Source organism: Nematolebias whitei, chromosome 14 (genome assembly GCF_014905685.2).
Source record: "Nematolebias whitei isolate Nwh7 chromosome 14, NemWhi1, whole genome shotgun sequence".
NCBI lineage: Eukaryota > Metazoa > Chordata > Actinopteri > Cyprinodontiformes > Rivulidae > Nematolebias > Nematolebias whitei.
Genome location: NC_056511.1, coordinates 40,368,198 through 40,383,089, shown reverse-complemented (window position 1 = coordinate 40,383,089; position 14,892 = coordinate 40,368,198). Strand labels below are relative to the sequence as shown.

At 39.3% G+C, this 14,892-nt stretch overlaps 1 protein-coding gene across 1 annotated transcript in view; it reads left to right on the top strand.

Annotated features, from left to right (window-relative positions):
* Positions 1-5,179: 5,179 nt before the first annotated feature.
* Positions 5,180-14,892, top strand: part of LOC119420314 (disks large homolog 4) — a gene marked incomplete in the record, with an annotated part of 104,071 nt that continues 94,358 nt past the window's right edge. The window contains 1 exon segment of the mRNA XM_037687703.1: positions 5,180-5,221. Coding sequence (XP_037543631.1) covers positions 5,180-5,221 — 42 coding nt within the window.

Here is a 14,892-nt window from a genome sequence, read left to right as displayed (position 1 = left end):
ACACTTCCGCCTGTGAATACACACTTCTGCCTGTGAATACACACTTCCGCCTGTGAATACACACTCCTGCCTGTGAATATACACTCCTGCCTGCAAATATACGCTCCTGCCTGTTACTAGACACTTCTGCCTGTGAATACACAGTTCTGCCAATGACTACACACTTCTGCCTGTGAACACACACTCCTGCCTGTGAACACACACTCCTGCCTGTGATTGCATACTCCTGCCTGTGCCCAGTCACTGGCGTGACATCATTAGCCTTGGATAATAATTGGCTGTGTGTTCGGGTATTTCTGTGACTGATTTGTTTGTTTAAGTATTTTTTACACTTGACATGCCAAACAGCAAAAAAATCATAAAGCTATTTCATTCCAGGAGAATGATTACCCCGTAAGAGCACATGGGACTATAACGGTGGGTGATGAACTCTAATCTTCAGCATCTTCATGTACTTCATTAAGCTCTTTACAAAAACAAGAAATCTTCCTGCTTTTGTAGCACAGAAATTTTTTAAACATCTGTGCTTTCATTAATTAAATTTACCAGAAAATTCTAGTTATGTTAGGCACAACATGTTTAATAGCCTCAAATAACTTTAAGTCTTTCTGCTGGTCTGCAGAGAAAACTGCTTTAAATAAAGTTGTCCCCTTCCCCACACTGTTACTACAAAAGATGAATAAGATATAAAAGAAAATTTAAAAAAGTATGAGCTTATTATTTATTGGTTGGCATCCTCACTTTTTCATCAGGTTACTTGTCTCCTGCTCTTTGTACTCACGTACAATATGTTTTGATATGGTCAAATTACACACAAAAAGTTTTTATTCACATATTTTTCTGTTTTTCCATCCAGCCATTATCTTTACCCGCTTCTTCCTTTTCGGGTCACGGGGTCACTGGTGCCCATATCCAGCAGTCACTGTGCGAGAGGTGGGGGACACCCTGGACAGGTCCATCATAGGGACACAGAGACAAACGAGACAAACAACCATTCACTCTCTCACTCACACCTCGGGACAATTTAGAGTTACCAATCAGCCTAACATGCATGTTTTTGATCTGTGGGAGGAAACTGGAGTACTCGGAGAAAACTCTCACAAGAAAATACAAACCACCCAGGAGTCAATTTTTTTAGTGTAAAATGGATGAGATTTGTCCTTAAAGTTGCTCAGTTCACAAAAGAAGTTCATTCGTGAAGAAAACTTTTCAGTTTGAGTTACTCGATTCATAAAATCTGCTCTTAATGTTCAAAGTTGGCAGAAACATAAACACACACATTTAAACTGTGTTTGTACCACCGAGGAAACTTACTCTTGGACTTTTTGCTGCTGGTGATGGAGCAGAGACTTTATTCAACTTTCTAATGTAACATATTTGACATGCCAAATTGGACATGAAAGCCAAACGTTTGAATTTAGAAGTAAAGTTAAAAAATATGTCAATAAATTCATTAGTAAGGCTGTGACTTAAGCCTGATAAAACAGTTAAATATTGAGTTTTAACTGTCAGTAGCAACATTTCTGACCAAAATATTCAGTTTATTATGAAGAGATGAAGAAAAATGTGACTTTTTCTTTCAAGTTGGAAACAGGATATTGTTAGATTTGAAATGACAGGACTGAAAATTAACATTTGTATTAGTTTTATATTAGCCCTGTTTTTAAGACTTACAGTAATAATAGGTATTGTGTGAATGTTTATGAAGCATTCACACTATTGTGATCCAGTTTTCTTTTGTATGTTTTTCGGCATCTTACTTGTTCCACAGTTTTTGCACTATATCAACAAATCATATATCACACCGTTCAGCTTGTTCAGGAGAAGGACGCTATGACTTCTGGTATTGATGCAACTTTAGCTTTTTTTAATATTTAGCCTGTTCTGCCCCTTTCATCTCATAGATAATGAACCGAGTTCATTTTGCATCCTTCAAAATTTTTACATCTGTTCCCAAACTTTTACTGCTCCTTTCACATTTTGTTCTGCTTCAGCTTCTTTCAGCTTCCTTGTGCAAATTTTAACTTTTTTCAGCTACTTTCAGCTGTTTTATCCAGCTGTTTGTGCTCTTTTCAAATTCTTTATGCTATTTCAGCTAGTTGTTTTATGCTACTTTTAGCATTTTCAGCTAATTCCAGATTTTTTGTGCTCATTTCAACTTTTTTCGGCCTAATTCAGCAAAAAATGTGCTCTCTCCACTTCCTTCTGGTAAATTAAGCTCTCTCTGCATTTTTAGTTACTTTTCAGCTGTTGCTTTTTGTTGTTGTTGCTGTTTGCAAATTTCAACTTTTTTCAGATAATTTCCATTTTTTTGTGCTAATTTCTGCTTCTTTCAGCCTAAATGAGCTAACAGGTTATTTCTGCTTTCTTCTGCTAATTTAAGCTTAATTGTTCTATCCTTTCAGCTTCTTTTTTTTTTTTTTTTTTTAGCATTTTTAAGCTAATTTCAGCTGTTTGCAGATATATACAAGTTTTTCATGTAAATTTCTGCTACTTTCAGCCCAATTAACTTCTTTATGTTAATTTTAGCTTGTTTAGGCTCCTTTCAGCTTATTTCTGCAATTTTAAACTTTATCTACAATTTTAGCTAAAATTTCGCTGTTTTTATTCTATTTTTAGCTTTTTCAGCAAATTTCATATTTTTTGCATTCCTATTTTCAGTGTAATTTAGCAAAAAAATGTGCTCTCGCCACTCGCCGACTGGTGACTTAAGCTTCTTTCTGCTTTTTAAGCTACTTTTCAGCTGTTTTTTTGTTGCTAACTCCACTTTTTTGTGCTAATTTCTGCTTCTTTCAGCAAACATGCTCTTTCTGCTTTCTTCTGCTAATTTAAGCTTGTTCTACCTTTTCAGATAGCTTTTTAGCATTTGTAGCTAATGTCAGGTGTTTTCAGATAAATTCAAGTTTTTCATGATAATTTCTGCTACTTTCAGCTTAATTAACTTCTTTCTGCAAATGTCAGCTTGTTATGCTCCTTTCAGTTTATTTCTGCTAGTTTCAGCTTTTTCTGCAATTTCAGCTACTAGTTAGCTGTTTTCATGCTAATTTTAGCTTTTTCAACCAATTCCACATGTTAGCTCATTTCATCTCTTTCCGCTTCCTTCTGATAGTTTAAGCGTCTTCCTGATTTTCAGCTTCTTTTCATCTACTTTTTGCTAATTTCATCTTTTTTTTGCTGTTGCTAATTTTCTAATTTTTGTGCTAATTTCTTCTTATTTAAGTCGAATTCAGCAATTGTGTTCATTCTGCTTCTGCTATGTTAGCCTTTTTCTTCCATTTCAATTATATTTCAGCATGGGTTTAGCTAATTTCAGCTGTTTTTAGCAATTTCTTCTGTAATAAGCACTCGCATTGTGTTTTTGCAGGAAATGAAGTTTCTCTAGTTAGAATTAGTCAATAATTTTCCAATAGAGACCAGTATTCATGTCCTTTTTACACATGAGAACACTGGAGGCCATGTTGGATTGTTTTGTGGCCTAAAGTAAAGCTGATGATCCTTTCATGGTATGCTGTGCTTAGAGCACATGCATGAAACAGTCACTCAGACATTTGTCCAGCTTTGACCCCAAGAAAAATTAGTTAAAATGTTTATTTTTGAAATTTTAATCTTTGATTTTGATGTGGAAAAAGTGCCAGAGAACGTCAAATGGGATCCATTAAACTCTTGTTGAGGAACCTGCAACCAAGAAAAGATGTCAGGTCTGACTGGAGGTCATGCATCGACTGAAACTGGCCCTGGTTAGAAATAAGTTTGGCCCCTTTTGTAACTCGGTTCGACGCTCCTGGTTAGAGGATCTTGAGCTGCTGACTGTTTAGTTCCTGTATTCAGAGCAGCTCAGTTTAATGTTCTGATAGATTTACAGCTGATACTGGTGGCTGTGGCTGCTGTGTTGACCACTTTGGTTCTCAACCTTTATGGAAACACTTTAGGAGCAGCCGGAGGGATGAAGCTGTGAAAACATTTTAGCTCTTTTTATTTTCAAACAGTCTTATTAGTTCTGTCAAGCAGACACTTCCAACTGGTACAGGCTAATTTGTGTGAAACAGTCTGAATGAGGATGAGCACCTTCCAGGCTGAGGTTATGATCCTGGGGGGCTGACCGGCCTGATAGTAAACGGTGGAGGAGTGAAGTTCTCCTGGAGTCTTGTGAACAAGTATGGTGGAACAAAAGGAGAACACGACAGTCAGCACTGGTGTGTTGAGCCAAAATATTGATTCACTCACTTGCCAGACTGCTGTCCAACCCCTAACTGTAGCCATGATTCATAGGTAGTGACCGAAAGAAAGAAATCCCAAATAAGAGCTAAAATTAGCTTCTGCTGAAGAGTGATGAAGACTCAGCCTGAAGAGTTAGGTGAGCAGCTCATCCTGTCAGGAGGAGCTCCAAATCTCCTCTGCATCAAAATGAGCCCATTTAGGTGGGACACCAGTCGGACTGGGAGCAGAACTTTGGGTGGACAGAGGACTGGAGAAACTTGGGAGCACCTTGGTTAACCCTGGTGGAGCTGAAACTGTTAGTCGGGGGTGAAGAAGAGCTGAGGATCTCTGCTCTGGAGCCTCTACAACCTGGTTGGATGGATGGTTGGATGAAGTATTCTTCCAGTTTCACTGGTCCATGTCTCACATTAAACACTGTGGGAATCATTTCCATCTTGAGAGAGAGAGAGAAAAAACCATTTCAAACATAAAACAGGCTGGTATCTCTTACTCACTGTTCTCCTTTTGAATATTCATAAAACTCCATTTTGCCTTTAGCGCGTTCAGAAAGGTCTTTGTTTCTGACATTGTCTCAATTAGGACAGAGGGAAGCATACTGGGAAATAAAAAAAGCAGACATATTAAAAGCTCCATGTCTCCTCTCCTTGTCCCTCCCTCACTCACCGGCGGTAGCAAACCCATTTTATGAGTCACGGGTGGAGCAGACCAGTCGTCCTTTTTCAGACTTTAACATCAAGATCTCTCCACCACCAACAACACTGGCTTCCAGGAAAACTCTCTCTCTTCGTCTGGTACGACACCCCCTCCCTTCTTGTCGACCCTCTCTCACCCTCCCCTGTTATTTCCTCTTCCCCTTCCTTAGCCTCTCATCCCTCTCTCTCTTGCCTTCTTTCTTTCTCCCCATCCCTCTCCTCCTTTACTGCGGGTGTCTGGGAGGCTGTTTTTCCTCTGTCTCTTGCTCATGAAGGGCCGCACTAAGCTCCCTTCTCTCTGCCCGTGTGTGGTAGGTAAATTCACCTCCGTGTTTGTGACGTTCTTCTCGTTCCATCTCGCTGTTGCTGCCTCTGTTTTGCATGTTAGCGCACAGTCTGCAGGCTTGGGGCAGCTCTGGGTCTACAGTCGTGCATATATTGCATCGTACACGCTCGTCATCCGCGCCAGTGTCAGAGATGAATCTGAGTTTTGTTTTTGCCGTCCTCGTACGTCAGCCTCTGTCTGGGTTTAATCGTTCCTTTTCAGTGTTGCGTATGAATATGGCCCGATGTGCCTGTGCACCGGGGAGCACGTTCAGATCGTACACAGCAAGTAAAACTGCAGAAGACTTGTTGATTAAATCGTCACAGGCTCGTATGTGCGTGCTTATTCTATTCAAGGGGAGGCTTCGTCACGTCTTATTTTGATAATAATTCATATTCAGCTGCATCTCCATCTTTGGAACCCAGCAAGGGTCAGATGTAGGAGTAAAAATGGAGGTTGGGTCCCTCAGTTTAACACATTGTTTGCACAGATTTGCAACATTTTTTAGTCTTTATGTGCAGACGATGTGTTGAGCTGTGTCTTCAGTGGGGAGCTGAGGGGGACGATCTAAACAGGGGGAGCAGAATTCAACACAACACCAGACGGGAAATGATTCAGACTGTCTGTAAAATATGACATCCAGCTATTATGATCAATAACATCAATATATTGTCAGTAATATTATTCAGCGTTTGTTTATCCGACTTTTATGTTGCCTGTTAAAGCGAAACTAATTATGTGAAAAGGTTGTGAACAAAATTGTCTTACCTGTTGTAGATAGCTCTTTGAATAACCCACGTTAGAAAAATAGTTTAATTATGTTTGGAACGATCATCTAACGAGCTAATCAGAAAAAGATCAAGTAAAACAAATCTCTATAATTGACTTTTTTTTTTAACGACATTGTTAATTTCACGTTATGTGGTTGTTTTCATTAAATTATATGGATTTTTACAAGTGCAAATAGCAGCGGCAGCTAACTGTAGCACCTTTGCTGCAGCTTTCAGCACTTCTAGCAACTAAATCATTATATTTCTGTAAGAATAACCATAATATGAAACGATTTAAAGATAAGCAAAAGAGCATTTGAGTGAATGGCAATAATTTTTTATAGATTAAAGCTTTTTTTGACAACAAAAATGCACTTTAGATTAGGCTTTTCTTGGACAAAATTTAAGATTTTTAATTTGTCCAGAGTTAAACTCCGTCTTCTCATTCTTTAATTTTAATTTTTTTACAGAACCCTGCTTCAAAAGGTCTGAACTCGTAGTTTAATGTAATTCAAATGGGTAAACTAGGGAAAAAAGTGTGTGCGTTGTGTAAAAATCTGGGGAAAACGTGTCCATAATTTTAAAGATGGCTCCTAAATCCTGGCTCTACATAAACACCTGTTTTACTGGGCTCAGAAAAGGGTCTGCTTCGATCAGAATGATGCTGTAACTTATTTACTTAGCAGAATTTTTCAAAAACGTTCTTGTTTCTAGAACAAAAAAAAAGAAGAATTTGTTAAATTATTCAACTTTACTGAAACAAAACAATGCCCGATTGCTTTTTTAATGACAGAAGGACATCTGGTATCAAATCAGAGCCCAGAACTGAGAGAATATATTTCCCTGATCTTAGTTTATTTATATATTTAAATTTATTTTTTTTACATCTGGCACTTGCTGGGCTCCGTACACCATTATACAATACAATGGACATAAACAAGATCCTCAACTTGATAAAAGTGTTGACCACCATCATTAATATTTAATTCTGTTTTTTACAGTAAAAGGCTTAAAATGAACTGAAGAGTTTAGAAATCCAGAATGAATTAGAAGAAAAGAAATCAGCGTTCTGCTCAGGTTCAACGAGGTTAAATCATGCTGAATATGTGGCACAGATAAAATTATGTATGTAAAACAAAAGCGCAAGAAGCAATCCAAGAGATCTTCAGCCTTGATTAGATGAGATGACTTGATGAGACTTTATCGTGGCTGGTTTGATGCTCCATATTCAGAAACCACTGAGTGTTTTAAGTTTAAAAGTGTGTGTGCTGGTGTGTGTGTGGGCTAAAGCATTTTAAATTGATTGTTTTGCATTTAAAATTCATTATTGTTAAAAAAGAAGCTCAAATGAAAGAAAATTATAATTTCTGTTGATGTCATGATGACAATTCAGACTACAGGCAATCCATTTTAGTGCACTTTTTGTTTCCTGTCCATCATAGTAATGCATTGTTGAACTTCTGGCCACAACGTAAGGGTGCTTATGTCCACGTCAGATGAAGTTTGATGTGAATACACAGTTCAGCAGACTAAAGTTAATAAAATAGACCATTAAACTATCTAAAGGTAACACTGATTAGTCAATGCGAAGGCTAACGGTTCATCAGATGATCCAGAACAATGAGTTTGAGTGACAGAACGAGGCTGCGTCAAAATTCATCTGATGTGATGCACAACGAGCCGCCACCTTCAGAACAACTGCAGGACGTCCGTACAGTTCGAACACATTTAAGTGTAAGGAAAAAAGGTGCATTCATTGTTCAAATTTAACCAGCGTTCTTTAAAGGAAGATGTGTGTGTGTGCTCTGTGATGAGGAAGACGCTCAGCTACTACCACAGAGGATTCTGCTTCAATATTTGTAAAACTGACTGAGTTGTAGACATCGTTGTGTTTGACAAGGTTAGTTAGCGTGGAAGTATTTGAGCTCAGTAACAACTATTTTTGTCCCTCGCTGTGGAGCAAAGCGGAGAGAACCTTCGTCTGCCTGTTCGTACATATGAGCACGATAACTAAAAAAATAAGCGAGATACTGATTTCCGTTTTGTTGCGTGACTACATCTATGTGTAAAGAGCAGGGGCGATTCTAGAATCTGCCCTATAGGGGTGCTTAGCCCCAAGTTTCTGACAATGGCTCTTGTCTTGAACAATGTGGTGGCCAGTGGCGTCAGAAGCTTTCATAATGTGGGGGACACACACTAGTGGGGGGTCTGGGGGTCCTCCCAGAAATTTTTGAATAAAGATATAGATGCCATTTCCTGCATTCTGGTGTAATTTAACAGGCTGTTCTATGTTTACCTCCACAAGTAAACACTTGGTTCAATAACTATTTTAGAGAGCATGGTATAAGAAGAAGTAGCGCTAAGCTAGCAGCGTGCAATACAGACGCGCTAGCTAATATGCTACAGTTGTAGCACTTTGCTTTACATGACACAACCTAATAAAATGCTTTGTACAAAATCAGCTTAGTGTTAACTGATCATAACAAACAAAAACCAGAAGTTGCAACATATATCTACATACAAAGCACAACTAGCTTTAAGCATTAACCTTTAATTTAACCATTAAGCATACAATGTAATTATGACAGAAAATGGAGGATTTACCTGCAGTTACCTTTGTACAGATTGAACATGTGGTACTTCCTGTTTATCACTGTTGTATTCAGCTGCTCATGAGGTCAGCTGCAGAACTTCATCATCTTTTACATTTTTCCAGACTCAGTTTAGGTTTTGGAAATGGAATAAACTGTATTTCACTCTCTAAAACAGGGCTGTTCAACTAAACTGCTCAGGGGGGCACAGTTACTGAAAGCCAGTAGCTCAGGGGCCGGACATCCAGCAAAAGTTAAAAGTTAAAGTCACTATGTAAATAAAACCAAGTTTTACAATGATCTGCTACTTTTTAAATTTGTTTATTGTGTTGCATTGAATCATAAATGCAATAAACAGAACCCGAAACCCAAACACAGAAATGCCAAAAACAAAACTAAACAAAACATAAAAAACATTATTTTTCAAGGGTGCCGAGCTAAAATGCAGGGGTGCTTGAGCACCCCCAAAAAAGAGGCTAAAATCGCCACTGGTAAGAAGGATCACTACTAAAAAATGGGTCATCAAAATCCAAAATGGCTGTCAGCACATATATGTAAACCTTGTGAGCGTGATAACTTGAAAAATAAGCAACCTCCATTTTGATGTGTGGCTAAATCTAGGCATTAATAAGATCACTATTGTCTTCTCAGTTGATTGGGGTGACCTGTGGGGTGTTGGAAGATTAATCTATGGTGGTCAAGGCCACCAAGCACGGTGGCGCAACTGGTAGAGCTGCTGCCTCTCAGCGAGCAGGTCCTTGGTTCAAACCCCGGTCCAGGGGCCTTCTGGGTGGAGTTTGCATGTTCTCTCCGTGCATGCGTGGGTTTTCTCCGGGTGCTCCGGTTTCCTCCCACAGACCAAAAACATGCATGTTAGGCTGATTGGTAACTCTAAATTGTCCCTAGGTGTGAGTGAGAGAGTGAATGGTTGTTTGTCTCGTTTGTCTCTATGTGGCCCTGTGATGGACTTGCGACCCTTCCAGGGTGTACCCCGCCCCTCGCACAGTGATTGCTGGACATGGGCACCAGCGACCCCCGTGACCCAAAATGGAATAAACGGGTAAAGAAAATGGATGGATGGATGGTCAAGGCCACCATTGGCCACCCCCTGGCTCCACCACTGCACCTGCAGGGTGATGAAACTTCTCTCACGACTGACCAGGATCTGCCACTCTGTGCTGCCTTGGACAAACAAAATAAAATAAAAATAAAACTCCCTCTGCTCTTCTCCACAGTGTAACTCCTCCCCACTTGAATAGCCATCCATCCATTTTCTTTACCCGCTTATTCCATTTTGGGTCACGGGGGTCGCTGGTGCCCATGTCCAGCAATCACTGTGCGAGGGGCAGGGTACACCCTGGACGGGTCGCAAGTCCATCACAGGGCCACACAGAGACAAACGAGACAAACAACCATTCACTCTCTCACTCACACCTAGGGACAATTTAGAGTTACCAATCAGCCTAACATGCATGTTTTTGGTCTGTGGGAGGAAACCGGAGTACCCGGAGAAAACCCACGCATGCACGGGGAGAACATGCAAACTCCACCCAGAAAGGCCCCTGGACCGGGGTTTGAACCAAGGACCTGCTCGCTGAGAGGAAGCAGCTCTACCAGTTGCGCCACCATGCTGCCCACTTGAATATCTTGCACCAAAAACATTCAGGTTTACTAACATTACCTATTCAATTTCAGTCAAGAAAAACACTCATCTAAAAAAAAAACCCACCTGCAAAACATTCACCATTCAAATCCCTCAGTGAACGAGGAACATGTGCACGTGGTAACACTGTGATAAATATCAGTTATTTTTGCATCCCTGTTTTGGAGACCCCGCATCGCCTCAATAAATGTAGGACAAGAAAAAAAAAAACACTTCAGTTTCCAACAACTAAAACTACCACAGCTGTGCTGGGCAGCACTGAGCAGAGATAAAAACCCTGCTATCAGTGTTGGGAGGAAATATTTGATACAACCAACGTGCAAAAGAAAGGTTGTCAATACAAATCACATTTATTTACCCTTTTTTTGCTTTAAATCTTAAATAAACATGAACTGTAGCAGAAATGCAATTTTATGAGTGAAATTAAGAGGAGTGGGGAAATACTTGGCAGGCCTTTGAATCATGTGAGGCAACCTAAACACAACAGAAGTTATTTAACGTGGCATCAACAAGTGTATTGACTGTGAGGCCACAGTAACAAGAGAAGGTCTCAGCAGCTTATTGTGTCTCAGTCACTAATCTGACCTCAAGTTTATATCATTGGCTTCAATTATTCGTTGATTGGCTGTGATTTTAAACCACAAACACCTGCTTTCATTTGAAAGCTCAGGTTTACTATGAAAACACACGCCAACAAGCAGTATTCATGGACCCCTTCATTCAGAGACTTGAATAATGCTTGTAGATTTCAAGATTAGCGTTTATCTGGACTGGAATTGAACAGGGAATGAACGTAAACCTAAATGTTTCCGGTATAAGATATTCAAGTGAGGAGGAGTGACACTGTGGAGGAAAACAGAAGGAGTTTTTTTTATTTATTTATTTGTTTAATTATTCATGGCTTGTTCAAGGCAATACAGAGTGACAGATCATGGCAAGCAGAGGGAGCAATTTGATCAACCACCAGGTGCAGTGGAGGGGGTGGCCAATGGGGGCCTTGGCCCTCATAGATCTTTGGCCAACCTAATCATTTGACGTAACTATACTTCTAAGCAATAACATTTAAGCAAAAACTAGAAAGCAAATGATAGTGGTGTTTGGTTTACACACACATACACACACACATATATATATATATATATATATATATATAAATCAGCAGCCATCTTGGGTTTTGATGTGGCAACCCAATTTTCAAACGTAACTTTCTTTTTTACACCTGTTGACACACGCCAGAATGAAAGTCGGTACCTATCTTATTTTTCATGCTGTCCAGCTCAAACAGTCAAACATTTATAGCGGCAGCCATCTTGGATTTTGACACGGCAACCCAACGTTTGAAACAAACTTTTTTTAATGCCTAGATGTAGCCTTGCTTGTTTTTCAATTTATCATGCTCACAACGCAGACGGACGTTTGTGGCAACCCATTATTTTAAATGAACCTTTCTTGAACCTAGATGCAGCCACAGTTGGTGCCTCACTTGTTTTTCAAGTTATTATGCACGGACCGTGGCACAGATGAAGGGCCTTTCCAATTTTCAATTTTCCCTATTCACTCCATGACAGAGAACAATAACAAACATTGTGACACTCATCAGAAGCTCCACAAACTGGTCAGGAGGCATCCTGCTACAAAAGTCCCCTCGTGACTCTTTCTCCAGCTCTTGAAACAGGATGTGATTTTGCCCAACGAACCTCAGCCGTCCAATTCATGGGTGTACTACCAACACCTCTGCAGCCTCATGTTCTGGTTCTTTCCTAGCAAAGCCTGTACCACTTTGTGTCATTCCTCAGCTTCTTTTATCTGCCCACTGGCTGGTACACTAAATATCTCTCAGACTGGAGAAAATGTGTGCAACATAATGGTACTTACTTATTTAATGGTCAACAATGGTGTACCACAAGGCTCAGTCTTAGGACACACCTTCTTTACAATCTACATAGGTAATGTAGGTCGGACCATCCTAGATGCATCCTTACATTTCTATGCTGATGACACAGTTGTTTATTGTCGAGCTAAAACAGCTTTTGCAATCTGGTTTTGACATCATCCAATCATATTTGTTCTGTCTCAAACGTGTCTTAAACGCCGACAAAACCAAAGGGATGTTGTTTTCAAACAGGAAGTCAGTCCCAGCAGTCCTTCGCTTGATTTAATCTTCAAATGATGACCCTATTGAGTTTGTCATTTCCTACAAACATTTGGATATCTTGGTTGATTTGCATGTCTCTGTTAAGCTCCACGTGGAAAACTTAGTAAGTAAATTGAAAGTTAAATTGTTTTTTTGTTTTTTTCAGAAATAGGTCCTGTCTAACTTTGAATGCTAGGAAACATCTTGTAACTATGACTTTCCTTCCCTCCATTGACTACGGTGACATTATTTGCGTGAACGCTCCTACAAGAACCCTGCAGATGTTGGATGCTGTCTATCAAGGTGCACTAAGATTCATAACTGGCTGTAACTACCGTACCACTGCACCCTGTATTCACTGGTTAACTGGTCATCATTAACTTCACGAAGACTTTCTCACTGGTACAGCTTCATCTTTAAATCACTTCTTGGTCTGCTGCCTTCATACATCTCCTCCTTCATGTCACTGCATGAGTGCAGCTACAGCGTGCACTCTCAGGACATTATTACCTGCAGTGTCCCCTCATTGAGAACTGAACTTGGCAAAAGGGCCTTCTCCTACTTCGCTCCTGTTTCCTGGAATATCTTGAAAAACAATCTGAAACTCTCGACCTTGGCCTCTCTAAGTGGCTTCAAACATCTGCTAAGTTCATGGCAAAAACCAATGCAGGCATGTTCCTGTTTTTAGTTTTCTACACCGTCTAACAACCTAGCTGTTTTTGTTTCATTTTTTTAAATACCATTTTCTTTTATTTGTTCTTCTCAATTAGAATGCTTCCTTTTATGCTTGTTTACTGTTGTCGTTCTTTGTGAAAATCAGGTCTCTCTTGTAAATGAGTCCCTGAGGCTCAATGGGATTAACCTGTATAAATAAAGGTTGAATGAATAAATGCCTATGAACACAGCCACTGTGGTGGAATGGCACCATCTTCTCTCCTTTTACAGTACTACATGCTACAGATATACAGCTATAGGGGTTGAAAGTCAGACATATTTCTGACTTGTGGGCCAAACAAATAGCAAGTGTGTAGTATTTGCGTAGGACTTTTAAGGAACATGAATGGTGCATTGATATCTTACGCTGATCACAAATCCCCAACTAGCTGTCCATCTACAAGAAGTGCAGGTCTCTGAGTTATTCTGTGCTTTTTTAAACTTATTGTAACAAAACAGTCTGCAAACACACTATAGTGACACACAAGTCTCAAGCACAGCCTGGCCCACTTGTTCCCATGTGTCCATGGGAACGAGGAGCAGGCTGTGAGTGAGCCATACAATGTGCATTTAGAAGCTACTGCAGCAACTGATTATTCTCATCTTTTAGTCATTAGGTCACAAAACTGTACTTTGAACTGACAATTAAATACAGATATTTCTGTTGTTTGGGATTAAATCTAAAGTCATTTAATTCTCTTTAATCTGACTTTAATAATCCAAGTGACTAACCATCTGGTTTATCCTAAAGGTGTTGCTGATGTTTTTGCATGCTCCTCACTGTTTTGGTCAACAAGTTGTTTGGTCGTAATTTGTTATTTTATTTACTAATTGGGACATTCAGTTAAATTAGACACCAGCATTTTTTATGTTAATGTAGGGTTACAGTATTTGTTTTTGCAGCTTCCAGCATTAGAATGAGTAAAACATTCCAGTTTGAACATTAAATATGCAGTCTTCTAATTTTTTAATTAAAAAAAAAAAATTTTATAATAGCATTATGTTTCAAGTAACATCATTCAAAGCATCCAGAGGGCTTTTTGAAACAGGTCATGTTTTAATAGTAGCATTTTCTACCGTGTGTTTCTTACCCTGTTCTCTGCAGCTGTGATAATAATATCTTCTATATGAAGCTTTGCTTACTACACAGGGTAATTACAGCAATTTGACCATTAATATGTATTATTAAATCATTGCAAGTCAGGCAGCTTACTAACTGTGCTGTGTAATAATATTTCTGCATCCTTGCTAAGTACAACCATTAAAAGCAAATACATAAAATCATATTTTTGACCATTTAAAAACAGTTTCATGTTGGATTCTCTGGAACTTATGGTTGAGTCACATACGTGCTTCTTTAATGCCGGCTGTAGGTGCAGAGCTTGAACACGTCTGGTCAGATCGACCTGTTGGTGCAAGTTTGTGAAGTCGAGCTCATAATTATTTCTTAATCAGTTTGACCCCTGACCCTGCAGCATGCCGAAGTGTCCGTGAGCGAAACACATGACTACATCTTTGATGTTTAAAAGGCATCAGAAAGAAGAGACACTCAAAGATGCGGCAAAGCTATAGATATATATATATAAAACAATGTGTTGACAGGAATAAAACAAACGTTTAGTCCCTAGATTTTAGGTGTGAATTCGATAGAGGGGTCAGAAATGTGAACATTGCACATTTAATATTTGGCTGCAAAGTATTCATGAAGTTGGATGTCAGACAGAAATATATGATTATTACAAATTGTGTTATTATTTGAATAGATTATTATATATTAGTAGCTAT